The following is a 27,844-nucleotide window of genomic DNA, read 5'->3' as shown; positions in this document are numbered from 1 at the left end:
ACCTTCCAGTCTTTCACCTCAAAGCTTTTCGAACAAACACGATGCTCCAGAAGAAAAATCCCAAAGTTGCCTGGAACGAAGTTTGAAATCTCACGTAGAAACTTTTGTGCTACACATACAGAAAACGGAACGTGATAGTGAGGATCGCAAGTTCACACGTACCTGTCAGTTCTAATAGTTCCTGAAAGAATAATTTACTCTTGCTGGGTCTTGATAATGCAATTTGTACACTTCCCGTTCGTACGTTTTATTTTGCTAGAAAAGTTCACTTAATCTCATTTTGTTTATACAGTGAAAGCAAACACATTGTCATTGGATAAACATATATTCATTTAAATCTGCATAAACTAAATCATTCTTCTCGTTTCCACTTCAAAGGAAAACTGTTCGGGCGCCCAATTTTATTCATATCACATCGAAACCCAAATTGACTTTCAAGCTAAGCGGACCGAAAAAACGCTTTGCCTGGGTTATAGCTTTCTTTTTATAAGACTTTCCTTTCGCAAATTTGTTTTGAAAGGATGTACTTTCATTTATATGCGTCCCCTGCGGACATTTTCCTGATTTGGGTATCCAAATCCATCTGGCTTTAAGGTATCCATAGAAAACATCTGTACAGAAGCGATTTTAAAAGCTGTCACCATTCCGTTAGTTCCTGACAGATAAACAGAAATTAAAATTATTGATAAAAACATGCCAGAGGAGAAGGAGATTATTGCTTCCTCCCCCCAATTCCACTCAATCAAGTATAATCTCTATTTCAATAACGGCTATATAAACTATGAGAGCCCAATTTGCATGTTCATATGTGCAGCCCTTTGGAGAATTTCTTACTTGGCCCTAAGGTATCTTTAGCTTACATATTAATAATTTATACCTCCACTTTATTATCTCAGATCCTTACTACCGACATATTCTCCAGAATTCTGCGTTCGAATATTGAACAGCATCCATGGTGTCGTATCCGCCTTTTTGGGCATCAATCAATGCTTCATTTTTGACTGGCCCTTTGCTCATCCAGAATGGAAAACCAGCTACATTCAGTCCTTCATTATAACCTTTAGTTTTGGGTATTTCGTCCATGATACCTGGTGGATGCTGGAATGTAATAGAAAAGGTATTAAAGACATCTTATGAGTTCTCTATATTAGAAGAATGTAAATTTCTAGACAAAACTATGATGTGTCATCACGTATTCTGCATGATCGCCCTAGCTAACATTCTCTTCAAAGGTTACTCAGGGGCTCAAGCCACCTGTGCCCTTGGCAGCTTGGAAATTACCAACCCTTTTCTGCAAGTAAGATGGTTTCTGAGGAGTATAAGAATGCAGGCTACCCCTCTGTATAATTCCACAGAAGCCACATTTTTCTTGGTATTTTTAACAGTCAGGATCATAATAGGCTCATATTTACTCAACATTGTCTTAAGGCAGCCTAAAAACGACTGGGATTTCATTTTTATGTCTCTAGGAATTTATATAATATCCTGGGTTTTTCTCTTCGATATGATAAGATATGGTCTAAGGAAATATGCGCGGAAGTAAAACCTGCAGTGAACACAGAAAAAGGATGATAGAATTGTAGATATTTGGAAATAAGAAATATTACTCTTTAGACAACAATATACTTATTCCTGCGTGGTAATTATTCAAAATGTTCTCATTAATTAGGATCCAGCCATTCGGAGAATAATTCAGCCCAACAGTAGCAACTCGGTGTAACTAGATATTTTATCAAAAGCCATTCCGAGGCTGTATACACAGTTTCCTCAGAACTTCTGCCATACTGTAGGTCTGTTATTTAGGTTCGTAATTAAGTTATTAGATGGGGAAATTAACGGCCGACCCGCTAATTGCGATGAGTTTTCCATATTAAGCTGATGAATGTCGAGTTTCCTCACTTTCTTAACATTTGGTTGTATTGCATTTCATCTCTTGTCATCATAAAATTGTTCCTAAATCTTCAATTTCGATTGCTGCACACGTTCAGACGAGCTTTGATCTCTTCAACTTTGTTTTTTTTTTAATTTTAAAACAAATCTGTGTTTTTCCATTTTAATTTTGTTTTCAATTAATTCTCAAATGAAAAACTTTCTATTAGCCTCCGGTGACCATTACTTTACAACCACTACATATGAACAAAATTGACTAAAGTCTAGACAATGGCGAACAAATTATTATTTAAAAATACTAGTATATTATAGAAAATTTCCAATTAATCCTATATGTGGGGATATCATTTTGCACCCAAAATTGTTATTTTGAAACCACTAAATTATATACTTTCTATACTTTATTTATTATACTTTTTACTACTATTTACTTTATTTGTCAAATAAATTTCCTGAAGTATCGCCAAAAATGTTAATAACAAAGAAAGCCTCAAAGAAGTTAAAAGTGTAGAGTAAGCCGTAATATTAAGAATTATTAAACATAAATAATAACAAAAGTGCAAAATATCGATCCACCTTCATGTCAAGAAATTAACTTTGGTATTACCATAAATTAGTCATTCATTGTGTCATCTTTTTTCCTTTTATTCTGTTTGGAAATAATAACTCACACACAAGTAGGAGTAGTTAAAGGTGTGGAATTGTTTATTACTGTCGATTAAAATCAAAGGACAACATTCACCTTCAGGTTCAGATGACAACTCTTGTTAACGTTTTGGTAACAATTTCTCAGCGTCTTGAAAATCTAAAAAAAATTATTAGAAAAACAAAAAATTAACAGTTAACTAAAAGGTATGGAATGTGAAAAAGTAAAATGTGTGAAACATTATGAAAACTCCTTTCGATCGCTGAGAAATCTGTGTTACATCAGTTTCATCAAAATCAGTGTTTGACATGAATGTCATATCATCGTTCAAAAAGGTTCATTTGAGGTAAGTAACTGGTATTTGATCATTGTATTTAATTTATGTGTCCGAGGTTGATCTATTACTTAAGCACAGATAACCAAGTGTTACTCATGTAATCATTATCAAAGGCATACTAGCATAATTTAATTTTCTTTTTTGAGGACCTCAAGATATCATCAATATAAAACTTCTTATAGTCGTAAGAAATTTTTTATGATCTTTTTGTGTGTTCATTCTAGTTTTGTGCTTTTAACTTCGTATGTTTTGAACGTAGTGTCTTTTCTGTCCTTACAATTGTTCTAACGTAAAATTTATTTTTTAATATTTTCATTTAGTCAGTTATACCAGCTATCTATAGTATAAAAAGTCTGTAATATGTCCATTTTTATTTTGCCCCAAAAAAAGGGAACCAAATTATAAATCGTTCAAAATTGTGAAAATATTTGTCTATAAAATTTCTAAAATTCTTTTCACATAAAACATTTTTTATATATTCACATCTTTATGTGAGGCGTTATTCCCAAACACAATAAAAAAATTAACAATTCGCCTCAACCGCATAAAACGTTCTTATTCACCATGCTATCAAGAAAATGAAAATTCTCCAAAACGAATTTCTACTTCCTAATCTAGAGTTTTCTAAACTCTAGCCCAAGTACCTTCAACTAAAAGTCTCCCTGGGTATTTACTTTCATGTGTTGTGTGAGAATCTTTGGGGAATAATGAATATTGTTACTTGTCAAAAAACTCGTGAGATTCCATCTCACCATAGTTCGAACCATAAGAGACCGACGTAAAAATAATGAAAATCTAACCCGTAGAAACAGAGAAGCTTAAAATTGTATGAGTTTTAATGGCATCTTTTCCACATGACGCATGAGAGTAAAGGTCCTGAATTTAAATTTTACACTATCCCCAATAACCAAAAGACTGTAATTACGTCGAATTCTTGTCGGATTTTGAAATTACTTTTAGCAACATTGGCCATACCATCCTAAGCTCTTTTTGGGGTTTTTATAGGGATCTGGATTTCAGGTTTCAAATAATACTGATCCCATTTTTTTTCGAAAAATATTTATTACATGTCTGTCTCATATCAAAAACTGTACACCCCAAGATTGCCATAGTAAAAAAGTTTCGTTAACTTTACAGCTTATACTAATAAATGATCGATCCAGACAACGACACTTTGCATGCGTTTAGGAAAACTTTCCAGAAAGTGGAAAAGAAGTGTTTCGTATCAATTCCCGCTTTAGAAGTTTTAAACTTCTACAAGCCACTTCTCGACGATATCAATCTACGTTACATCGCTTCTAGTGACGTTTCTTATAATTTATTACAGAAGCAAATCCCATATTAAATGCCTATTCCAAAAGCGTAGAACATCACCGTCTGGATTACAATAATGAGAATTTTTCTCTAAAAAATCTCACTTGAAATGTTGAATCCTGCATGGCAGTAGCAGCATCAACATTTGCCTTTTGATAACTATCAGAACCAAGATGAGATCAGGACTAGTTCCATGTAACGGAAATATTCAAAAGCGAATTATTCAAGCTTTTTTGCCATTACTTTGTAATGGAAATGCGGTGGTCGAGTGTCGTAAATCTTACGTCCCTGTTCATCCTTATAGTCGTGGTAGTTAACTGACTTTTCAACCCAAAATTCCTGACTTTCGGCCACTTTTTGAGTGAAGAGGCTCGTTGCATCTGTTTTCATAAGCTGAAAATCCAATAAAAGAAATCTAAAGGATTATCGATCACCTAAAACGCCCTCTAGTTTGCGAGCTCAATTTCAGAGAGTCTTTATTGATCATATCCGATCAATATCTACATCTAGAACGCCATCTATGGATTTCTGGTAATCCACATAATTTTTTCCAAAAATCCCTTACCTTGAATCCATTTTTCCGAGCAACAGCTTCACTTTGAGTAAACAGTTCTTTGGCAATCCCTTTTCCCCTATAAGCTGCGTCCACAGACAATATTCTAACTTCGAAGATCTTGTCTACGTTATACTTGGAAAACAAATCAAGTTCCAAGTTCACCTCATTGAGCAATCCGAAAATTCGTCTGTACTGAAGATTGTCGATGTCTTTCATTTCTTCGATGGATTTCTCAGTTTCGCCCTTTTTAGAGGCTCCATTTAAGGCAACTCCGGCGATCTAAAAATATTTAGAGCGAGTTTCAGAGAGGTAATTTAATCCCCAATGCCGATTGTTCGAGATCGAGAATGTCTGGAAGGCATTTAATGGAATTTCCTAGCAATAAACCCCCGATATTGAATTCCTGGAGGGGAAAAGGAATATTTCCAATTCATAAATATGAGTCACCTTCTCATTCTCCTTATCAATCGCCATTATGGAAAATCCATCTTCCATGGTTTTAAGGTCGTGGTGTTCCAATAAAGGACAGGGAATACCATGTAGACATAGTCCAACTGAGGCATTTAAGGGCTCGTCTGGAAAGTTAATCCGAAGATGGTCGATGACTGCATCGAAACGTGTTGGGGGGATGACAACGTAGTCCAACATAGTGTGGGATGTGATTTGAGCCTAAAGAAATGTTGTATTTATAGCACGCACTGTATATTGTAAAACTACGACGTTTTGGGCTTAAACCCCTATTGAATCATCGTGAGTAGATTTTAAGTGTCGCTCTTAGATATGAATTTCAGACTTTTTCAGTCTGAATGTTCACTTTGTTTTCTTGTCTTTTAAATATGCCAGCAATCTTAACTGTCTTTAATTTGTTTTTCAATTTTACATAAAAGCATAATTTCAAAACTATGAAATAAATTAATTGAAACGAAATAACATAGCGACTCATGAGTGTAAACTTTCGAATTCTAACTAAAATTATCTTGAATTTGGTTCCTTTTTTTCTAATCTTAATTGCCGCTCATCTAGTCTATCTTAGCCAAAACGGTTTAAAATCATTATTTTTATCAAGCATCTACAACTAACAAATACAAATATAGTATATAAATACAAATAAGTGAGGGTAATAAAACTTTAATTGCCCACTACTATCACCGCATTGCAGCGTATCTCTAATCAAGCATTAATTAAAACCACACACATCCAAGCATATACCAATTAGCCTCAATTGACACTCTCATATAACTATCTCACTTTACTACACTTAATTCCCCAGAGAGTGGCTCTAAATATTAAAAAAAAAAAAAACAGACACTTACCTATAACTTTTCGCGAGCGCTGTCTTGTTTCGTGAAAGACTCACTGCACTCTATTCGGAGCACTAGATCTAAATATCTGGATCATCGGTCCTGTTGCTCCTATAGCAACGGCCCCATCTGCGCTGCGCCGCTCAAACCGGACCTTCCTCCGGAAAATTTCGTGATAATTGACTTGGACGTCTAATGAGACTGCAGTCAACAATGATACAGGCTTTTAATTAAAATCTTCCCAGTAGGGAAAGCAGGTTTTGCCAGTTAATAATCACTTAATGAACTAATTTTCTCAATCATAGGAGACTTATTGTGGGCGTGCTAGAAATAATATCTACTATACTAACCTTAAGAATGGGTTTTTAGGAGGAAATAATATATGGGTTAAAAAATAAAGGGTTAAAAGCATTTAAATAAATCACAGTACAGGAATTTGTTGTGTGTACATAAAAGGGTTGCTATGCCAACATTTTGCCTGAAACGAGGTGCACTTCAATAGTTTTGCAGACGTCATTGATTTGATTAAATTTGAAGAACTTCTTCAATTTTCAGTTAGTATGAAATACTTCTGTGTGATACGTTACTCCCAAATAGAATTAAAAAATAAATGAATAATCCGCTTTAATTTCATGCAAAAGATTTTTCTGCAGCTCTAGATGTCAGAATTACGGAGTTCAGAAAATAAAACTAAAAACTCATGTATACAATCAAGTTTTTATTAAGTGAGAACTAAGACACATGCAAAAGGAAAACCATCCTCAAAATCGAATTATATACAAAACACGAGTTGATTTCCCCTATATAAAATAAAAGTAACAGGAAGTATACCAAATTGTTGCATATAACTGATAAACAGGGACCTTTATGTAAACCTCGGACACTATTATCTATATCAAACTTGCTCTATAATTACACTATAAGAAAAATTATTTGCTTTTAATACACCATTGAGGACGCTCACCAAGTTACACAATATATTCTTTTTAAATAATAATTGAAAACAATTTTTTAAAAATGCTCATTATTCGCTTTCGGAGCTGTGGATTGTGACGGATTCTTGCAGTTGCACTGAGGGCGATTGGGTGGATTGTTTCACTATACTGGGGCTCATAACTTTGGCTACGATTTGACGACTTTGGCCTACAAAAAATTACTCTTCAAGTCTTCGATGACAGAAAAATATGTAAAAAAGTGAGGTATAAATGCCAAATAAAAAAAATGTTCTTACTGATATTTATTGTTAATATTTTAAGTCTTTCAATAATTCCTTTATTATGAAATATCAATTTTCAGTACAATTCGAGGCATGAAACAAAAAAAATAACCTAAAACCCTCTTAACAAAAAGCCTCTTTACTTCTTTTTTACCACAATATTTCCTGAACTTCCCAATTAAAAATGTTATCTCCTGGAATTAAACCGTTATTTCATGGCCTCAAGGGAGAAAACTGAAAGTTGTTCATTAAGGAGGATTAATTTGGGGCATCGTTAAAAAACAACTCTCGGCTATTACATTAAATTTAGAATTTTTTCGCAGAAGTAGGCACAATGGATGTAAAATAAGTAATAAAATTACGAAATGGAACTTTGCACGCAAATCTGCTTTGTGAATCACTGGTTGCAATTAATAATTACAGATATATAGAAAATTAAATTGATCATAAATAGTCATAAAATAAAGCAGATAGTTCAAAAAAATAAGCAAAAAATGAGATTTTGGTTTAAAAAGTGAAAGTCAACATACACAGGGAATATCTTAAGTAGGGGTTATCCTTTTAACATGACATAGACCTCAAAAAACTAAGTAAAATCTTCATGCAACATTTTTCCGAAATCTCAAAAACAACTGAATTATGCGCATATGAGTTTTAATACGTTTCTGTATAAAATCTAAATCCGTCCCTGCATAAAATAGCAAATGCAACGTCAAGGGAAAAAAATCCCACAAAAAATTATCAGTTATTGTAAAAACGTAAACAACATTCAATATTCACTGTTTTTATGCAGTTTACTGTTTATGTTTGTGCAGATTTAAAAATCGACGGCGAAGCTTGGCTCCAGCTGTTATTTTGATAAGTATAAATACTATTAAATTGAGAATGGCCGTTAATTAATTTAATAACAAATTGGTTGATATGTTGTTATATGCTGATCGTTTTCTGTTAAGACATCATCCTGCAACTCGTAGATTTATTTATCTTATTTAGAGAGAGCACGTGACTGGAAATCAAAAAGCAAAACATTGTGGATATACTAGAAGATCTAGGCCATCTCGGTTGGTACAGACTGAGGAGTGTGTTTTAGATATCCTTCAAGGTGATTCGCCAATGGCGACAATTTTGAACACCCTTTGTAGCCAGTCCTGGAGTGAATAATAATTAAAGGTTTGGTATTTATTAAAACTTTCATACACGCATATTTCGATTGCTTTTAAGATTTCGAAAAAATGTCACATAAAGATTCTGCTTAATTTCTTGTGGTCTATGTCGTGTTGAAAGAAAAATTCCTACTTAGAATACACCCTGTAGATCCATATTTCTCGCAGAAAATTAATATTTTATTCAATTTGGTTACTAAAGGTATCTACGAATTGACTGTTCCAAATTTATAGGCTGATCTTTTCATAGACAATCTTACCCTTTTGATTTTGAGCAATCGGTATGACCTTCACCCCTTGTAGAGACTTTATGTTGATGGCGGTGCCCTGAAATCCGGCAGGTAAAAGGATTTGCTGAGCAAGAATTTGACCCCCTTGGCCTTGACTGGCCAATACTACCCTTTGCCCACCACTTGCAGTGTTGGTTTGTAGTCGGATTGGTTGATTTCCCAACACAATGTGACCTAGGGGGAAATTTATTTCTCGAGTAAATATCGTCATTTTACTCATTTTAAACAAATCCTGGGAAAATGTTAATAAAACTTGAGGATGTTTCGAGATTTGCAAATCTGCACTGTATTTAAATTAGTGTCGTTCCGAAAGGGGAAGAAATTATATATTTTTTAAATTTTTCAGCCTCTGTTAATGCTGTTAGCTATATTTCCAATATTCTTACATCTCCTATACGTGGTTACTAGTGTCGATATACGACCCACTTCTATTAATTACAATGAAAAACAGCAATTTTTTTTCGAAAATTTTTAAAGCATCAACTGCTTTTTGACCTGTCTGCGAACTTTCATTCTCTTACCTTTAATTGTCGATACACCCCGGAGGAACCCGTGGCTTAAAAATATATAAAATTTATCGTCTCGACAAATTTTATATACCTGTCCAAACGAAGTTGTAATACCTCCTTAAGTTTTCAAGACACAGCGAAACTGTTAATTTAGATTCTAATTGTGAAAATGCCTTACCAGCTTGTGTGGTAGCAGTATTCGCACCTCCCGTCTTCGCTTGCCCCGCCGAAAACAACAATTGTTGATTTTTCAAAGCAGTAGAACTGAAAACAATATTCCCCCCCTGACTAATAACTCCTGTGGTGGCCTGCGCCCCCTGATTAGGTGGCTTCTTGGCTTGCAACATCAGCGAAGAGCTGCTTGAAGCGGACGCCGGATGAGTCTAGATGAACAAAAATTCACTTCCTCAACTCATACTCAAAACCTTTACACACCTGAACGATCACATTCTGCCCGTGCAAGCTCTGAATCCCTGTCTTACTCGCCAACAAAACCGGCTTTCCATCTAACGTAGTCAAATTTAAGTTGGCTGTATTGAGCATCCGAAGCCCCCCACCAAACGCCGGCACTGTACGTCCAGTGGCCTTTGATGGAGCTTTCTGGCCTTGAACCAACACTTTCGGTTGCACCACTTTTTGACCGTCTGAGGGGATTATTTTCGCGTTGACCAGTTGCTGATGAGTGAGATTCGGTGTTTTCGAGCCTGCTTGTTGGGTTCGAGGACTTGCCACCGTTCTATAATACGTTTTTTTTACAAAAAATTACAGTTGAATTTGGTCATTATTACCGTGCAATCTGAGGTTTTGACTGCGTTACGTTAGTGGTGATTGTAGTCGTCTGTGAAGCAACCACAAGTTTCGGCTGAGTGAGGGCGACTAAATTGTTCTGAGTTCCCACTGCAAAGTGAGCTATAGCATTGGGTTTAGTAGTGCTGGTCAAATGTATCACATTTTGCTGGGCTCCTTTTGCCCCTTGCACCCGAAGGGTTGTGCCTAAAATCCACTCAAAACTTCCTTTTCTTTAACTACATAAAAAAAAACAGACCTTGAGGTAAACTTCCATGGGCTTTTTGATGGGCTAAAAGACTTTCCACCGAAATTACTTGCCCTGCGGCGTTCGTGAGAACCTTAGCAACTACTGGGACTTGATTACTTGAAATGGCTTTGCTCACATCTTAAAAAAACCCTCGATTAACGCAAAAATAGTACTTTTGGAAAAGTGAGAAAAAAATTCTAACCTGAATTTGTGGGGCTGCCCTTGGCAAGAGGGGTTGTTTTTTGTAATTGTACCACACACCCTTTTTGTTTCAACAGCACCTGTTGCTGGGGAGTGAGAACGTTGGCATTGGGAAGATATTTTTGTTTAATAGTTTGCAAGATTTGTTGAGTTTGGGCGGTGGTTAAGTTGGCTGTTGTTTTCAGTTGGACGGTCTGAAAATGGGGCTGTATTGGCGCGTAAATTCATTAACAGCGAGAACATTTTTGGAGTAAATTAATTGGCTCAAGGACATGTTTATAACTATTCTTGTGCCACGATGTGTACTTATATTAATAACCCTGACATTAACTTACCTCAGTATGCCCCACAATCTTAGTTGCACCTCCCTGAGCGGTACCCTCAGCAGTGGTCTCCATTCCGCTTTGCGCACTGGTACTAGCCGCTGGGCTATTAGCACGCAACAATGTCACATTCTTAATATTCTGTAGTTGCTGAGCAGTCAATCCCTGCACAATTTGCTGCTGAATATTGACTGGTATCTTATTTTTCTCCATCTGCTTCACAGCTTCACTATCGCTTCCTTCTACCGAGTTTTTAACCGCAGTTTTTTGTTGCTAAAATCAACATTTAAGTCAGGAATAACATTTCAGATTTTTCAAATTTCTTAACCTGTTTAGACTGAATGGCAAGCCCTTGCAAAAACTGTTGAGCCTTCAAAGGTCTCTCCTGGATTTGTTTGAGAATTTGTGGGTTTGATGTGGGGATAATGACGGATTTCCCCTGTGACGGTGAAACGATTTTCACCATTGGGGCTTTAGCTGAGCCTTTGAGAACACCTAAGGGGCTGGCAACGCGGATTTGCATCAATTCCGGGGTTTCTTCATCTAAAGACTCGCGCTTGGTGACTAAGGACTGCACTTTTATTGATGTGGTAATTGGTGGAGGTGGCTGGGAAGGCTGAATAAAGATTTAAAAAGCCACAAAATAAAATGTAATTAAAATAAATTACCTCTTGCTGCTTGGGAAGGTTGTTGCTGAGCAAGAGACTGGTGCCTTTAGTGGGAATTAGGCCTGGAGTAGTGGAAATTACTTCTTTTCCTTGCAATTGGCTAGTTCTGCGAACAGGAGCGGCTTTAGTCACAGTAATTACTTCCGCATTTACGGGCTCAGTCCCAACATTAACTTCTGGAGTCTCCTACAAAACATTTAATACAAATAAAAGCAAACCAAGACAATTATACAATACTTTAACATTAGAAGGACTATCAACTACAATTTCCTCCTTAAGATCATCAACAACAATTTGCTCTTTTGCTGATAAGTCTGCAGAAGGAGGAGCAACTACAACACCCTTTTGTTGTTTTTGGTTCTTAGGGATTTTCTCAGCCTTCGGAGTTTTAGGCTTAGCCGGTGATTTCCTGCTGTTTTTCTTCACTTTTTGCACCCCTTGATAGTGCTGATGAATGCGCTCAAAATCGTCCTCAGTGCGATGCCGATGCAGATAAATCCAAATTTTCCTCTTCTGACAATATCTAACGTGAACAGGTAAAAATAAAGGTCATGTGGAATAAACACAACAAACTCACTTGACACAGGGATCCCATTGAGTATGCATACGATCCAAAGCACCAGATACGACAGACTGCAAAATATTATCAGCAGCACTACTGGAAATATATTGGGAAGACTTCAAAAGTTCGCAAATGTCTGCTCTAGTACCCTCTCCATTGGGCAAACGTGCAGTGGCGTCTCGAACCAAGGACAAAATGGTGACAAAATTGGGACGGTCTGCGTTTAACATATTATGGCCTCTGGCTTTAGAATTGGCAGGGGGGTAGTAGATGCCTTTGAGAGGCCCTACGACCGACTCATAACCGTTGCAACGGAAGGTAAAAGCCTGGAACCGATAATTTGAGTTTAAAGGTGCATAAAATGTTGAAAACAACCTTATGAGGATTGTCGTATCTTCTTCTTTCTTGCTCGCGATAATCTTTTATTTCATCTGAAGTGGCTTTGCGAACCGTCCAGGTGGTGGGGCATCGAGGAGGAGGTGGGGTGCTGTCCCTAGAAAAAGAGAGGGGAGGAAATTATTTAACAAGATAATGTACAACAAAGAAACTCGCAAACTTTGTTAAATCCTTAATTATCTAAATTTTAATAAAAACTAATAACATTTTTAAAAATGCACAACAAAAAATTTACGTAATTTTTAAAACTTTACAAAATTAAAAACAAGACTTCAAAGTTTTAAAAATCCGTAAAATCATCAAAAATTTACCAAATTTTCAATAATTGACAAATGAAAATCGAAAAAAAATTTGTAGAACTGTAACTTTTTCTCTCATAACCAACAATAAAGTTGCTAGGACGGGTTCAAAATGAAACTATTTCAAATTAGTGATAGGGAGAATTTTTTCGATATGCACTTCGCTAGATGGTGGATACCGGGCCGCCAAACTTTCAATTAAATAAGTTACTTAATACTCTTTGCCAATTTCTACCAGTTTTGTTTTGCTTCTCACTAAAAAAAAACTTGCCTGTTACTTCCTTTTGTTCATTAACATCCAACTTACCGATCAGCAATATCCAATTCAACATCAATGGGCTTCGTAAGCTTGCTCTCAGTCCTGTGCTGTAGCCAAAAATTACACAAATTGAGCAGCAATTGGTCGGAATCTCTGCCTGCTCCAATCCATTGATACACATCCAAATTCAATTTGTATTCCATGTAGGGCACAAAGTCGTCTGGCTGCTCCGATGCGTTGCCGCACAAGAACGTTATTGCCGAGGGTAGAATATTTATCCAATTATCAACGTAACTGATGATAATCATTAGAAATTTTCCTCTTAAATAACGTTCAAACTTACCTATACCAATCATTTAAAGGACTTATAGGATTTTCCTGCCAAGCTTTCAATCTTTCCTGCAAAGTGTACATGTTCATTCTGTGCTCGTTAGTTGAGCAAATAACATCCCGAATAAGGGCAAAGAAATTTGAATGAGTGTCCTGCATTAACTCTGGTTTAATGCTCAATTCCATAATGTCTATTTCAGAATTATCCAACTCAATCGGAGTGTTCATTATATCAATGGTCTCCAAATCCTCCATTTTAATAGGAGTTATTTCTCCATAACTCGATGTCATCATAGTCCCAATTGACGGACTGTCAAGGAGGCTTTGAGGTGGGGTCATATGCTGCACGCTTTGAACCGCCTCTATAGTCTCTTCAACAGACTCTATATCCAAAGGCTCAATTTTAACTTCCTCTTTAACTTTACAAGGTGCTGGCCCTTTAATGGAGGCACTCAACAAAGTTTCACTCATAAATGTGCTTGCAGTTGTTGGCACTGTAACTGCATCTATAATGGAGTCAGAATCTGATTCTGAATTGGAACTGTGTGTGTTGGTGATAGAATTGGCGGTTTTGTTGACAAATAATACAGGGGTTTCTGAGGATATTCGATGTTCTGGCTCTTTCCTTATTTTCTTTTTTAATATAGGTTTCGATTCCATTGGAGAGGGTTTTACTGGGAGTTTCTTCATGAAGGGTAGTTGAGTGCGTCGTATAACGTCAGACATTGAAATTCCTGAAAAATGATTTGTTTGTTATTTTTTATAGTGTTAAAGAAGTATTTTGAGCAAAATTTGAAACATCACGATTGATTAAATTACAGGAATTGAAATAATAAAACACTGAGCACACACAATTTTAATACAGTACGCATACAAGTGAAGAAATATTTATTCCAATAACAAAAAAGAAAGTAACTTTTAACCCACAAGCGTGGAATGTTGGGCGAGCCATAAGTGAGGGCAGCAAACACGCGAGGGCGTTAAGAGACTTTCTTGCAAGTTATTTACACTATTTTTACCACAACCATAAACCATATATAAACTAATTAACCCAACTAGGACTTGAATCCAGGCAATCGCAAAGGAAATCGTAAAATATTTTTGATATTTAGTGATAATTTCTTGACCCTTATTATAGAAATTAACATCTTCTTGCTATTTTGTAAACACGCAGGTGAGTAAGATATTGGCACATTGCCGGATTGAATACAGTAGCATACTACTATAAATAATTGTTTTGATAAGAGTGGTTCAATGCATTATATCCATCATTCGTTTTTCCTCCCACATGTGTGTGTTAGGAATTGCTAACACACGCGCCTATTGGTATTTGTTATCATGACAACTATTTCGGTATATGTATTAAACATATTTTTTTAGGGGGCCTGGTTCACAAGTCCAAGAAGGTGACTTGCTATAATACGACGGATCAGGTATCGCTAGGAGCAGACGCTAGAAAATGTCAATGAATACTGAAACAATATCTAACGGACATATATCTTATATTATATTTTTTAATACTGTTGCTTCATTTACCATTTTGTGGTTCAAATTCAAATAAACATATTTTTTGAAAATATGGCAAACCAAATTAGGTATTTAGCAAAACCTGCCAGTGTTCAATGCATCTGCTATTTGTTATATAAATATTTGACTATTTACTTACAAAAAAGTAAATGTAGCTATTAAAATTAATGATCACTATGTTCACAGTAAGAAAAAAATGTTTAATTTATGTAAGAGAATAGTTGTGGACACAAATGCAATTTTTCAAATGACAGATCTCTAATAAGAGTCTGGTAAAATTACTTAGCAATAACATTACAGTATGAGGTACTGCAATATTCAAACAACTGGCTACAAATCAGCATAATACAGCACAGATTAAATAGATCTACCGAGGCAGTATGAAATAAATATGAGCAATGTTATCACAAATAGTAAAGACACTGTAGATACACAATGAAGTTTTTTAAATTAAATAAAATTTTAAATTAAAAATAATGCAAAACAAATTGAACTGTCTACTCAGGTGATACAATGTCTTGTATTAAAAGAAATTAACTAATAAGTATATACCTGGGTATATACATACCATCCACATTCAGCTCTGGATCATCACAGTTTTCCAATTTCCTCTTCTTGTGTTGATGCAACACATTTCTATACACTTCATCATTTATGTAAAAAGGATTTTGATATGATGTTATGTACTTTTCTAAATCAATTGAGAGGCTGTTAATTTTACCCACTGTAGTAGATTTAAAAAGCTTCTCTTTAGTGCTATTTAAGCTAGTCCTAATGCTATTCAAATGTCTCTTTTGCTTCCTAGGCAATCTAGAACTAGGCCCTTCTGGGTAGTTCTCATCAGCAGAAAAATCTGGCTCATTAACTTTGTTTTTAATATTCAGCAGTGTTTGAAAGTATTTCCTTTTTGTTCTTGAGTAAATGTACTCACTATCCAAATCAATGTTCCGCTTTTCCTGTTTGGGTTCATGCCCTGGCGGAACCTGTTTTATTTGCCCCAACAATTTACTTTGAGATTCAAGCACATCAATCTTCAACTGCTTCCGATACTTCTTATGTCTCAATTTAGCTTCGTCTTTCTCTTTTTTATGAATCAACTTCCTCATTCGAGCAATTTCTGGCCGGAAATACCCAGCTTTGAGATCCTCAAAAAACTTACTGAGAGGATTAGAAAACCAAAAATTATCAAAATCAAACAGTCTTTGCAGAGTTTTGGTCTTTTCCAGATCGTCATTTCCTGGGAAATTGGGCAAGAAGGTCTGTAAGTGCTCTTTGTGCTCGTCAGAGAAAGAGTTCCAGAGGTCTACAGTAAAAAATTCATTGAATATATCACGTCTCTCACATAATCCTTGAGGCAATTGCAGTTTAGTGCCTCCAGCATACGCAGATTCCATCCCGTCCTCATCACTCGAATCACTTGAGTAGTCTGAGGACCCTGTGTCCTCAGATTCAGAACTAGTCATCTTGTTATTGGTACTACTTATGTAAGGTTACATTTAGACTAAAGCGTTTCGCGCAGTTATTTACAGCAATTATCATTAATGAAATCCGTGATACGCTGGCTATAATCCAAAGGTGCTGCTCAGTAGAAACCGGGGCTTTTTAAGGCCGAGATTGATGCTCTCGCGTCTATTTACAAACAACTTCAAGGGGGTGCAGAGGGGTAGACATGCCGGCTTTGGCAGACCTCGAATCGATCCAACGAAGAACTTTTGCTGAAATTCCAGACGCACACCGTTTGCGGTAATTTATGTGGGACACGCCTGAATCGAAAATATCTAATGCCAAGCCACGGTAGTAAAGAAAAATAGCCAAAACAACGCATTCGCATAACCATTTCCAATTCGGCCGTCATTTTCCGTGACGCATGAAGTGAAAGGCCTGACATTTCAGATTTGGAGGATGGAAAGAATTTCGGCCATGGACTCATAGGTGGAGGCAGCGAAATCCAGTTTTGCTTTAATTTAAATTATATTAGACAAGATTGAAACAATAATCATTTAGTTGGAACATTTTTTAAGTATTAAGTTTAATAATAATGTTATATAATTAACGATTTTCTCATGTATAGTATTCAAAATATATTTCCCCATTTATTTTATATTAGAAAATGAATAAAAAGATATTATTTTAAGAAAAAAGGATTTAAAATCCAATACCATCGTAAAAACTTCGGGGAATCCTGAAGCAGAATAAACACAAATGCGTGAATTCCACCAAATGTTGTGTTGTTTGAATTGTTTTTTGCAGTACTGTTTCTCTAATGGAAAGAGGGAGGCCAATAATACTATAATTTTACACTTTTGTTATTATTAGTTCACAATATCTATTATTATAAGTAGATTTTTCAAGATTTATAGTCAAAGTGAGCTCTCTGCAGTAGAATTGATAATTTCCATAACGATGAGATATAAAAAAAACATTTTAACTGAATCTTTATCTAGATGCCCAGTTAATGTGACTGAATACGTAACCATGGCTGGACACCTCAGCCATTACAGCGAAAAATGAGAAGTAGTATATTCAGTAAATGACTCATAGCGGTAATGTGAAGTTTTCTTAATTCTAAGATTTACAATAAAGATTTTAAAAGAATCTCGGATCAATCAATAAAATCTTCAATAATTATCCGACTCTTCTGTCTTGTGATGCTTTTCTTAAGTAAATTTGAGTCTTTTCAGGTAAATGGCTGATGGCGAACATGTAGTCATAATACAGAAAAATTGAACCTCCTTAGTTTTCCATCTTTTTTATATTAGGGAAAATCTTCATGGAGAAATTAGTGATATACGCTTTCCGGCAAATAGTAATCATGCACGTATTACCCTTAACTCAAATAACTTTCGTTCGATGCTGTTGATCTGAAGTTCGCATGAATTATAAATGTTATATTCACCATCATCAAGAAATTCAATTCGGGAACTTTGAAAAAAATATTCTTTTCTCCACGTCAAGAAATACCTGAAACTAAAATAATCGATCCCAAATTAAAGTTGTTCCCATTCTATTAACTTGAAGTAATTTTGTGATGATATAATTTGTGAAGTGGTAAGTTATGTCCTTAAAAAACGTAAGGCATCGATGGGTATACACGGGAAATAGCAAGTTACAATGCCTTGTTATTATTAGATCCAAGTAGCGTTTGTCTTGTTTCGAGTGTACTTGAACCTTAAGGAAAAGAAAAATTATTGATAAAAGTGCGAAAAAAAATTGTGATGAATTAGATTTGCGTTGGAGGAGCCTCTATTGATAGAATAAACACAGTACAACAAATTTCAAATAATTAACAAACATTAAAAGTGTGTTTACTCATACTACTTAAAGTGATGTAAATATTTTCAAATAACTAATATACAAAACAAAACATATACTTTATCATTACTATTAAATGGGCACTTGTAAAACTTGCGAGTTCATTCTCAGGGACATTCAAAAACAATGATATTATTAAAGATTAAGACGATATCAACTTCAAGTAGCTATAAAAACTCTGTTCAATTAGCTATTTCACTTTAAATATAATAAAAAAAAGTTCACACTAGCACTATGGTTCATTTATTCAATATCCTACTTCTTATTTCTTTTGCAGTAATTGCTGAAGTATCTAGCCATGGATACATGTTCAGTCCTATTAACCGGGCATCTAGATGGAGACTCGATAAAGACGATTTTTCAGTCCCTCATTGTTATGAAGACAACCAGTTCTACTGCGGAGGACTCACTGTGTGTACAAATTCGGGAAAACCTACTTATAATAATAAATGTAGTTTCAAATAGGTTCAATACAGCATCAATGGAGGGCTTTGTGGACCATGTGGAGATGACTACCGTAATCCAATACCTAGAAGCAATGAAAATGGAGGTACTTATGGCAATAATGTAGTTGTGGAATCTTACTATGAAGGCAGTCTCATTGATGTGGACATAAGGATCACTTCCAATCATTTAGGAAATATGTCTTTTCAGTACAATATAGCATTTTTCTCATTTTGCAATATTTTTAATTGAACTAATCTTTGCAGCTTATGTAATCTCCAAGACCCAAATATGCCAGAAACTGAAGAGTGCTTTGAGCCACTCACATTAGCAGATGGATCATTTTACCAGAACGTTCTTTCTGAGCAATTCAATATTACTACTCAAGTCAAACTGCCTGACCATTTTGTTTGTGATAGATGCGTCTTTAGATGGCATTATGTTGCTGGTAAGATATGTTATTTATTGGAACAGAAAAATGCTTCATAATCTCTTCTAAACAGGAAATAACTGGGGATCTTGTAATGATGGAACATACGCAGCCGGATGCGGACCTCAAGAAACTTTCAGGTCATGTGCAGATATTACCATCTTGCCTTCAGCAATGTCTTCAAGAAATTCAGAATTAAACCGCAAACTCTAATTACTTTAAAGAAAAGACTTAAGAATAATAAAACAATTTATTAAAACCAGCTTAAACTACACAATAAAAATGATTATTTAAGAAACACCCTCCATTTTTATTGATTAAACTGCATTAATTTATGTGTTAATAATGCATTAATAATGAGCTTACATTCCTCCACTCTTCTGTAACAATTGAGCAAATCTATTTGTAATAAGTAAAGATACATCTATAAAGCGGTCTACACAGTTGGTCAAGCATATTTCAGTCCGGCTGTCCAGTTTGTTGGATGGCTTGTCTACGCATTTTTCCCAGCAGAAATCATTGAATTCATGAATCTAGAAATGAGGAAATGGTAGAGAAATATTACAGATTACAGAAGCAAAAATTTTTCTGTCCATTTTTATTTTTGAAACCCTTTTTCTTATTTTGACTCAAAGAATATTCTTTTAAATTTACACTATATGATTAGGGACAACCCTGCATAAAAGCAGGACAAGTTAGAGATCCTCTGGTTAGTTTTTTCAATTATATAAGGTTCAAGTTAGTGGCAAGTTAAGGTATTAATGTAGGGCAATACAAGAAAACTTATTTGTACAATATTCTCAATAGGAATTAAGTGAGTATAGGGAAATATTCGGATTGTGATATAATCTGACCTGTGCATTGAACTGGGCTTTCTGCTTTTCAACCATGAGGAACTCTTGCAAATCCTTATCCCCGACTTTATCGCTAAGGGAAGGAAATGAGGAATCTCCGAAGTCTGTACTCATGACTGAGGGTGAGGAATATTGAGTGAAATAATTTTTAAGAAAGTATTTAATATGAACATGAAATTCGAAATCACCTCTCGTGTTTACTTTTTTATTTTTAGGTTGACAGCTGTCAAAGCCACAACCACATAGCGGTCATGAAACCGAAATTATTCATTAAGAGTAATAACAACACTTGGAACTCCAACTTATTACCCTGTTTACACTAAATTTTGAAAAGTTTAATTTCATTTATCTATAAATTACACATTTTATTTCAAAAACAATTTTCCAATTGACGTAAATATTTAAATATTACTATGGCGTGGAAAAAATTTGAAATTTGAAATTAGACACAAATTCTGATTTATCAAAGTTCATAGAGCTTTTGATAATGCACAATAGAGGCCGCAAGGGGAATTTTAGGGAATTAAATTAATTATTACAGTTTTTCAATGCATTTCAAGTATATATTATGCAAAATACATTTGTTTTTCGTATTCGATTGTAATATATGAACACAATTTAAAAAAAAACATGAATTACAGATTTATAATTAAAATCACTTTGCTGCCATCTCTCTAAGCTTAACACAAACTGGCAAACAGCCGTTTGTCAAATTCCTGTTTTGACTGGCCATGCCATGCGCAAAGAATTGCGCAACGAGTTAAAATCACTTTGAATAGCTTTCGCTTGTTTGGTTCCATCGTGTACTAGTGGAGCAGTGCATTTAAAACATGTTGGAGGGAAGCCGGGCCTTGTTTTTTGTATTAAAAATTTTGTAATGAACAATGTCAGACAATAAACGTGTCCTCCTGACAACATTAGAACCGCAGAAAAGCAGCGAGAAGGGCGGCAAGAAGTACAGCAAAACTGTGCGTGTTTATGTGTCAGTGCCAGAATCCAATGAAGATACGTGCCCAATATTCCACTATAAGGACGAGCTAGCAGCTGCAAAGGTAATCTTGTGACTTAAAATGGTCTGCTAAAATATATTCGAAGCTCCAAATGGCAAGGCAAAAGGTTGTCATTGCATATCTTGCCAGGAATTACGTGTTGAAGTCGTCCAGTGCCTCTCCCATGTAAAGTCGCCTCAAAGTGGTTCTCGGACCTTCATATCCCCAATACCAACGAAAACTTATTTAGGGCAGCTTTAATTATTTGATTTTCATTCTAGACGCCATATTTGAAGCATATTTAGCAAAAAATCGCTTTGTGCGACCGACATGTGGGTTTCAAGTTGCGGAGAACGTGCCTGTCCCAAAGTTGCCTACCGGCACATTTTACCAGGCACAGGCCCCTGCAAAAAGCAATAAGACATGTCCAGGGCTTTGCTGGTAAATATCGATTGTGGTTATGTCCTTTTGCTCGGTCCAAAGGCCCCCAACTGCTAAAATAGCTGCTCCCTTCTTGGTGTCTATAGCCATGCAACCAGTCGGTCACGTACACTTTTTCGTATATGTAATGGTCCTGTTTTTAGTAAGCACTCGGATATTTGCTAGGTATGATATGCTGTAAAGATACCCTGAAAGGAATTTATTTTTGCCACGAGTATAATTCTTTTAAGTGGCATTTTTCTAGGATTTTTCGCGTTATGCATTTCACACAGATATTGGATATTGGAAACTAGCGTTGTCACTTGTGGTCATAAAATTGGGAGTCTGCAAGAATTATTATCTTTAAAATTTTGATTGTGCTGTTTAACAGTTTCATGTTTCCATTACCTCTGATGGACAGAAAGTTACTGTATGTATAATGGCGATATTTATTTAGTTTCATTCAATTAGAATACTAATTAAATCGAAGCCACGTCCTGACTTTGGCGTTATCCATTTAATCGGAAAAAAACAGTCGAGATGGATAAAATTGCGGTAACCGATACACTTTGAGGGAAGTAATAGCGATATTTATTAACAGTATAGATTTTTTTTTGCAAATCAGCAACATCATAAATAGTTTTTCTCATTACTTTGAGTTATCAAGGCAAACGACAAACCTCTTGTCACGCTCTAGGTAAGGCGTTAGGTAGCCGCGTCCTTTTTGTTTTGGAAGGAACTACCGTACTGCAATCAAAACTATATAATATTTTTTGAAAAATTATAAGAACAAATCCATTTCCGGGAAAATGTTCTGATTTTTAGCGCAAAAAAACATGTTACCGCTAATTTTCTTTTATTATTGTTGAAATCAAATGGCGCGCTTCTATCAGGAGCACAAAATCGGCGAGGAGGTGAAATTCGTGCCGTTCAGACCTGAGACCCAGAGCTCCGATACCCAAGATAAATGCGGCGTTGCCAATGTTACTTAATAATCTGAGAATAAATCTTAATGCTATCCATTCGAGGCACGAGGAAATGCCAAACACACTTACCATATTATTGTAACGGGTGATCATTAAGGAAACTTCGCAGAAGTCGGTGAGCCGTAAACGTAGGCCTTTATTAGGTGCGTTGCTGTTTACAGTCTAACATTTGAATGACAATAAATAACGGATAAACGTAATATCTCCAAGACGTGCCTCTGATATTCCATATCTACTTGAGGATTTTTTAATGATTACTATTCATAAATTTTATCAACAGTTATGAATAGCATATCAACGTTATCGTTCCTCTTTCTGCCCAATGCAAACTCTAAAGAGTAAGAATTTTAGAAAAAACTGAAGCCGTCGAAATATGAGGCACATCTGACATCAATTCATTTGTTAATGAGAGGTTTGAAGAAAAAAAACAGGTTCTTCAATCAACGCCCTACGTTTACGGTTCACTGCCTACTCTGAAGTCTTTTTTAATGATAACCCGACATAATTGGCATAATTTCCATTGATTTTTCCCATGTACACTTGGCAGCGTGGCCGAATAAATTTAAACCGAGGCGTGTCGCGATCCGCACGAAACGGGTTTGTTGCGTGAGCGAGACAAGGACGGACTGGGACGCACGTGGTCGGTGGTCTTTTTTCAGCGAAAGGAGGAGAACGCGTCACTCGCCCGCGATATTAATTTTGAATGTATTAGGAGAGGTCATGATTTATTGCGAGATTTCGCCAAAGCTGAAGTAAGTGGGCAACTGACCAATCTGTAAGGTAATGTAATAATTTGTCATTATAGCTAGTATATGTGAAGTAAATGTGGGCGTGATTGCTTGATTTATCCGATGAGAGACACTTAGGCTTTTAGGCTCTGGTACACCTGAGAAATTAAACAAGGGGCGAACCCATTTACGCACAAATGGACCGAAATTGTTTGCTTACATCTTAATTTCCACGGCGGAAACACTGAGTTTACAATCAGCGGGCATTGTTATATTTTTTCGGGCCGTCGTACATGGCAACAGACTGTACAATTACAATAACACCCGTCGCTCTTAGCAACGGATGGTAAAGTGAAAATAATGTCCGTTAATTTATTTCCCTCCTACGAAAGTAAATGTAACAAACTGAAATAGTATTGTATTAGTCAATTAAGGAACGTACCAATAATTTAGCTACACTCCACGTGTCTCTGAAATACTAAAAAGATGTTAATTTCGATAATAACGTTCAACAACAGGAAATGCCAAAAGCATCGCCTAGTCGACCATTACAAAACTTTGGCAGATATATTAACGAAATTAAAGTAGTGTCGAGTTTCCGCTGCGTTGACCCGGGTTCGAGTCTCAACCAGCTAAACTCGTTTCATTTCATTTTTTGGTATACGGGGGGAAAATATTATACATAATACGTAAGAAAATTTCTTAACGCACGAGCCTGATTGCCGCCCTCGCCCGCTGGTCGTGCGCAACGTGCACGCTCGTACGTTAAAAAGTGACTTTTTTCGCCTGTTACGTAAACAACTATTACCGCCTTTAGTCAAAAGGCCAGCTATAATGTTATTCTACTTGTGCGTAGAAGATTAAAAATATCTCACTCGTGTATAAAGGGTGTAACGTACTACGGGTCAAAAGAGAGATTACGCCGCCGATCAAATAAAGTAAACGAGGTTTACTGTTACTAAATCTCTGATGAACTACAATCCTGAATTTAAGATACGAAAGGATGCTTCAAAATATTATTTGCAGCTCAAAACAGTAAAATAATAGCCACGAGTATGGTGAAAAACTGGCAGGAGTAAATTAGGAATTTATACAAATTGAATTTCTTCCGCATATAAGAAATTAACATTCACGTTAATAAGATCATTGAGCAAAAACATAACGATATTTTTTTTGCCTATATAGGGTGCTCAAGTTTCAATTTTTTTGGCGATTTGGTATCCCAGCTCCAACAGTTTTTGAGATACCTATCAAGTTTTTGTTGCAGAAAAAAACGAAAGAAAATGCCAAAGAACCCTTGGAAGCCCTGCCAAATGGGCTGGATCCCTTCGACGAGGACAACGACGACGATGTACGACGTATCGCACTCGAAATGGAAGCAAAATACGTAAATATACTGAAAAAAAAAATCCAAACTTTTAACGATTCGAATGTTCAGGGTTCCGGAATGATGGGAGGTGCCAAGAAGAAGCATAAAGGGCGCAAAGATGATTACGCAGATATCGGTGCCGGTTACGATGAAAATGACTCGTTCATCGATAACACTGACGGCTATGATGAAATGATACCTCATAATGTCACTACTGCTCTCGGAGGGTTTTACATCAACAGCGGAGCTTTGGAATTTAAAACAGACGATGAAGCCACCTCAGGGGTTTCGTCCGAAAGTTCCGGAAGTGAGGATGCTAGTGAGAACGAAGAAGAGGAGGGTAATAAGAGGATTAAGAGGAAGGCGAGTACAAGGTTTATTTTTTGGTAGTAATGATGCGAATTTGGATTTTTTAGAGAGTTTTAGAGTCTAGTGAAGAAGAAGGTGTGGGAGGAGGAGGAGGAAATAGTAACCAAAGTGCCGAAGGACAAAAGGTAATTTAATTTTTTTTTGGTTCAGTTTTAATTATACGGTTTTAATTATTAGAATCAAAACGGCGAAAAACCTAGTATAAGTATGCAATTAGCCATTAAGCAGAAGCTGTTTAGTCCAGAAAAAATCCAAATTAAAAAACCAAAATTGACAAATCAGCAGAAAAGTACTGTGAAGGAACTTTTGAGAGAAAAGAGGCAAGATCCTGTAAACGGAGCAGGTAAACGTCTAAATGTCACAAAAGCTCATTAGTATTTAATATTATTGATGTTAATATAGATCCAGCAAAAGATATATCTAAAGAAAACAAGAAACCGATGAGGCTCAGTAGTGTTGTTGCCGCGATCGACTCGGTAATAGCGAGAAATGACGATTTGAGAGAGGAAAATGGAGCAGCTGATGTAAACAGCAACAGTAATAAACTGTCCTTAACTGTGGAGATTCTAGAACCAGGGAAATCACAGGAAGTAGTTAAATTGCCGGAAAATCTGCCTGCAGATATTCAAGACATTATCGAGAACCTCAAAAAGGCATCTAGAGAGCATAAAGACGGGGGAAAAGTGAAATTTTTCAGCGGAAATGTTAACACTCTATTGCTGAAGTAAGATTTCCTAATAATTCAGACGTATGCTTATCGGGAAAATTGTAGTTTGGAACGGAAATGCAAAGTTCTGGGGAGATCTTCCAGGGCCAAAGTATACGAGCATTTAGCTCCCTTCGTGCGATGCAGGAAAGAGACCTTAGTTAAGCGCGCTAGATCTTTGGTTTATGAGGATGAGAACAGGAGGCTACAGAGGACAATTGGGAGTCTGAAGACTCAAATTGTAAGGCTGATGCCGGCCTTGATAACCAATCACGAAAAGGAATGTCAAAGGATATTACAAAAGAAGTAAGTCCAATTTTTCGAATTTTTGTTGCACCTTTTTTGGATATGCGAAAATTATTGACAAGTTGCTACGACCTAAATTGCGACAAAATGGCTAAGTAATATAAGTAATATAATATCTTATCAATTGGTACAATAAAAACGATGATGAAATGATGAATGCGCAAAATAACGAATTTGTGAGCAAATGAACGTACATTTTTTAAATAAAGAATTTGATGTTTAATTATGATGAAATGGTAAATATATAAGTGGGAAATGGGAGAAAGTCAGTCATTTAGTGTATTTTATCCAACAGTTTATTTTTCTTAAAGGTAATAATTTTAATTTTACCCATAAATTACATTGCGTCTCTATCTGCCTTTCTTCAATTTATTTTAAAATTTCTCCCTAGATTCTCCCAAGAAGCTGCCAACAATGAAGAACTAAAAAATCTAAAGGCGCCGAGGCGACGATTTCCGCTGCATGAAGAAATGAAGTAAGTAAATAAAAAGATATTTGATAACTCTAACGGAACACTATTTAGGCGCATGATTCGGGACGTGGTGAGCTTTAAAAAGCGCTGTTTTCTACACGAAGGTAAATCCAAGAACGAGTTAGAAGATCTTTTAACCGATTACCTGAAAAAGCAAGTCCTCACTCTGTGGCCTGAAGGCTGGATGTCAATGGCGGTGCTCGGGAAATTTTGCTCCTCTTTGGCGATCAAAACTCCCGATCCAAAATCCGCAATGATCAAACAGCATTCCCAAAAGCTGCCGCCGTCTTCCACTATTGTTAATTCAAATGTGACCTTCACTCCGATTAATTTAACCGAGAAATTGGGGAACTGCAGTGCCGCGAAAAGCGAGCCACATGACACCATCATGGAGAGCCCCGAGAGGGTGGAAAAACAACCTTCTTACAATAAAAAGGACAACGGGGTGATAGTTTTAAGTTCGAAAAGCAAAGAGCCTGTGATAAGCCAAGTAATCGATCTCACTGATATGCCCGTGAAAAAGTCGGTAATTGAGAACAGTAAAATTGTGCCGTTTTCGAAAAAATCTGATATACAAGAGGATGTGCAGAGAACCATTGAAAGTCTGTTGGCGCTTCAGAAGAGGCCGGAGCCCAAATCGGAAGCGTCCAACTCGGGAACGTCGGTCATAACCTATAGTAAAAGCTATAATCAAGGGTGTGAAAGGATATGTGGAACGGATATATGGAACCCCAACGAGTTTCAAAAGCAGCTAGCTGCTACACATACGGCAGCAGAGACCAGTAAGTTCACTAATTGCTATAAAAAGCAGTGAATTTGGATTCTTATTTGCTCAAAAATCCTGTTTAATAAAGACGATTGGTCAATCACTGGATTTTTTTATATTGAAAGACCAATTCGGTTTTAATTTTTTGTTATGTTCGTTGGCTTTTGTTCTTTCCAAATGAGAGTTCGGAATTTTGAAGGGTTTAAGACAATCTTTTAGAAAACAATTACGATCGCGATCAGGCTAAAATTATTGATTTTGAGGCTGTGTTGGGGCAAATCGAAAATGGGTGAGCAAAATTCGAAGTTTATATAGGAAATCTCGGCAACTATAGAAGAAAAGAAAAAACGAATAAAGCATTCTCAATATAAATTGGAGATAAGTCTAGTAGAATGATTAACAGTTTTCGACTATCTTTTGTGGTCGAGCTAGAAGGAAAAGTTCGATTTTGGCCACTTATATTGCCTATCGTGAATGATATAGCCACCATTTTGTAGTGTTTGTAATTAAAAAAAATGGAGAATTATTTAATTCAAGCCTTGTTATCGAATTTCCAAACGATTGTCAAACGAACTTGTCGTTTCTTTGTTCTAATCACATTTTTTATTAAACGATTATTCTCAATTTATTAAGAAAAATGTGATTTTTGTATAGGTATACCTTAATTTTGTATAGTTCTTTTCCCATTGTAAATAATACAAACGTGCTACTGCCTTTACAAGCACCACTTGAATTTTCGAAGTTTTGCGTTGTAAATTAATATCGGAAAATGTATATAAGTATTCCCGTTCCCTTATAGTATATTTATTTGCCATTGTACATTAAAGAATGGATTGCATTTCATTGTTTCTATTTACCTATTTCCTAAAT

At 35.9% G+C, this 27,844-nt stretch overlaps 6 protein-coding genes across 7 annotated transcripts; 3 read left to right on the top strand and 3 right to left on the bottom strand.

Moving 5' to 3' along the window:
• The first annotated feature begins 648 nt into the window (after positions 1-648).
• On the top strand, positions 649-1,889 carry LOC136408339 (TLC domain-containing protein 5-like). The gene is made up of 3 exons (XM_066389265.1): positions 649-845; positions 897-1,117; positions 1,170-1,889. The coding sequence occupies exons 1-3, from the start codon at positions 694-696 to the stop codon at positions 1,541-1,543; spliced, it is 747 nt and encodes a 248-aa protein (XP_066245362.1). The 5' UTR covers positions 649-693; the 3' UTR covers positions 1,544-1,889.
• A 2,041-nt stretch (positions 1,890-3,930) lies between these two features.
• On the bottom strand, positions 3,931-6,397 carry LOC136408416 (arylalkylamine N-acetyltransferase 1-like). The gene is made up of 4 exons (XM_066389367.1): positions 6,057-6,397; positions 5,191-5,412; positions 4,753-5,022; positions 3,931-4,580 (listed from the first exon to the last, which is right to left on the bottom strand). The coding sequence occupies exons 2-4, from the start codon at positions 5,389-5,391 to the stop codon at positions 4,407-4,409; spliced, it is 645 nt and encodes a 214-aa protein (XP_066245464.1). The 5' UTR covers positions 5,392-5,412; positions 6,057-6,397; the 3' UTR covers positions 3,931-4,406.
• A 345-nt stretch (positions 6,398-6,742) lies between these two features.
• Positions 6,743-16,697, bottom strand: LOC136407993 (nuclear factor related to kappa-B-binding protein). 2 transcript variants are annotated; one of them, XM_066388635.1, is made up of 16 exons: positions 15,392-16,697; positions 13,310-14,030; positions 13,015-13,260; positions 12,388-12,505; positions 12,028-12,338; positions 11,688-11,973; positions 11,451-11,636; positions 11,111-11,398; positions 10,795-11,055; positions 10,461-10,665; positions 10,268-10,396; positions 10,011-10,215; positions 9,658-9,958; positions 9,401-9,605; positions 8,684-8,887; positions 6,743-7,187 (listed from the first exon to the last, which is right to left on the bottom strand). In XM_066388635.1, exons 1-16 carry the CDS (start codon positions 16,284-16,286, stop codon positions 7,069-7,071), a joined length of 4,680 nt encoding a protein of 1,559 aa, XP_066244732.1. In that variant the 5' UTR covers positions 16,287-16,697; the 3' UTR covers positions 6,743-7,068. The 2 variants fall into 2 exon arrangements, with proteins under 2 accessions (XP_066244732.1, XP_066244733.1); XM_066388636.1 differs by having other exon boundaries at positions 10,461-10,653.
• A 1,629-nt stretch (positions 16,698-18,326) lies between these two features.
• Positions 18,327-19,455, top strand: LOC136408632 (uncharacterized). Its single transcript, XM_066389741.1, has 4 exons — positions 18,327-18,546; positions 18,601-18,788; positions 18,846-19,027; positions 19,083-19,455. Exons 1-4 carry the CDS (start codon positions 18,370-18,372, stop codon positions 19,220-19,222), a joined length of 687 nt encoding a protein of 228 aa, XP_066245838.1. The 5' UTR covers positions 18,327-18,369; the 3' UTR covers positions 19,223-19,455.
• Tim8 (translocase of inner membrane 8) lies at positions 19,246-20,089 on the bottom strand. Its single transcript, XM_066389744.1, has 2 exons — positions 19,864-20,089; positions 19,246-19,542 (listed from the first exon to the last, which is right to left on the bottom strand). Exons 1-2 carry the CDS (start codon positions 19,975-19,977, stop codon positions 19,372-19,374), a joined length of 285 nt encoding a protein of 94 aa, XP_066245841.1. The 5' UTR covers positions 19,978-20,089; the 3' UTR covers positions 19,246-19,371.
• A 549-nt stretch (positions 20,090-20,638) lies between these two features.
• On the top strand, positions 20,639-27,812 carry yem (yemanuclein). The gene is made up of 9 exons (XM_066389758.1): positions 20,639-20,915; positions 24,254-24,373; positions 24,425-24,722; positions 24,776-24,849; positions 24,902-25,067; positions 25,127-25,448; positions 25,497-25,736; positions 26,128-26,211; positions 26,260-27,812. The coding sequence occupies exons 1-9, from the start codon at positions 20,748-20,750 to the stop codon at positions 27,020-27,022; spliced, it is 2,235 nt and encodes a 744-aa protein (XP_066245855.1). The 5' UTR covers positions 20,639-20,747; the 3' UTR covers positions 27,023-27,812.
• Positions 27,813-27,844: the final 32 nt, after the last annotated feature.

The sequence above is a fragment of the Euwallacea similis genome, chromosome 4 (genome assembly GCF_039881205.1).
Source record: "Euwallacea similis isolate ESF13 chromosome 4, ESF131.1, whole genome shotgun sequence".
In the NCBI taxonomy this organism is placed as follows: Eukaryota; Metazoa; Arthropoda; class Insecta; order Coleoptera; family Curculionidae; genus Euwallacea; species Euwallacea similis.
This window is presented reverse-complemented; position numbering and strand designations above follow the sequence as displayed.

Coding starts and splice junctions, on each gene's coding strand:
- LOC136408339 (XM_066389265.1), top strand. CDS start 694: ATGCCAGAGGAGAAGGAGATTATTGCTTCCTCCCCCCAATTCCACTCA. Junction 846..896: donor ATTTCTTACTTGGCCCTAAG/GTATCTTTAGCT, acceptor TTATTATCTCAG/ATCCTTACTACCGACATATT. Junction 1,118..1,169: donor GCTGGAATGTAATAGAAAAG/GTATTAAAGACA, acceptor GTAAATTTCTAG/ACAAAACTATGATGTGTCAT.
- LOC136408416 (XM_066389367.1), bottom strand. CDS start 5,391: ATGTTGGACTACGTTGTCATCCCCCCAACACGTTTCGATGCAGTCATC. Junction 5,023..5,190: donor TTGATAAGGAGAATGAGAAG/GTGACTCATATT, acceptor AAATATTTTTAG/ATCGCCGGAGTTGCCTTAAA. Junction 4,581..4,752: donor CTCGGAAAAATGGATTCAAG/GTAAGGGATTTT, acceptor TTGGATTTTCAG/CTTATGAAAACAGATGCAAC.
- LOC136407993 (XM_066388635.1), bottom strand. CDS start 16,286: ATGACTAGTTCTGAATCTGAGGACACAGGGTCCTCAGACTACTCAAGT. Junction 11,974..12,027: donor CAATGGGATCCCTGTGTCAA/GTGAGTTTGTTG, acceptor TGTTCACGTTAG/ATATTGTCAGAAGAGGAAAA. Junction 9,959..10,010: donor TCAAAACCTCAGATTGCACG/GTAATAATGACC, acceptor AACGTATTATAG/AACGGTGGCAAGTCCTCGAA.
- LOC136408632 (XM_066389741.1), top strand. CDS start 18,370: ATGGTTCATTTATTCAATATCCTACTTCTTATTTCTTTTGCAGTAATT. Junction 18,789..18,845: donor TTAGGAAATATGTCTTTTCA/GTACAATATAGC, acceptor TAATCTTTGCAG/CTTATGTAATCTCCAAGACC. Junction 19,028..19,082: donor TAGATGGCATTATGTTGCTG/GTAAGATATGTT, acceptor TCTTCTAAACAG/GAAATAACTGGGGATCTTGT.
- Tim8 (XM_066389744.1), bottom strand. CDS start 19,977: ATGAGTACAGACTTCGGAGATTCCTCATTTCCTTCCCTTAGCGATAAA. Junction 19,543..19,863: donor AAGCCCAGTTCAATGCACAG/GTCAGATTATAT, acceptor CCTCATTTCTAG/ATTCATGAATTCAATGATTT.
- yem (XM_066389758.1), top strand. CDS start 20,748: ATGTCAGACAATAAACGTGTCCTCCTGACAACATTAGAACCGCAGAAA. Junction 20,916..24,253: donor ACGAGCTAGCAGCTGCAAAG/GTAATCTTGTGA, acceptor TTTTTGTTGCAG/AAAAAAACGAAAGAAAATGC. Junction 26,212..26,259: donor CCGCTGCATGAAGAAATGAA/GTAAGTAAATAA, acceptor AACACTATTTAG/GCGCATGATTCGGGACGTGG.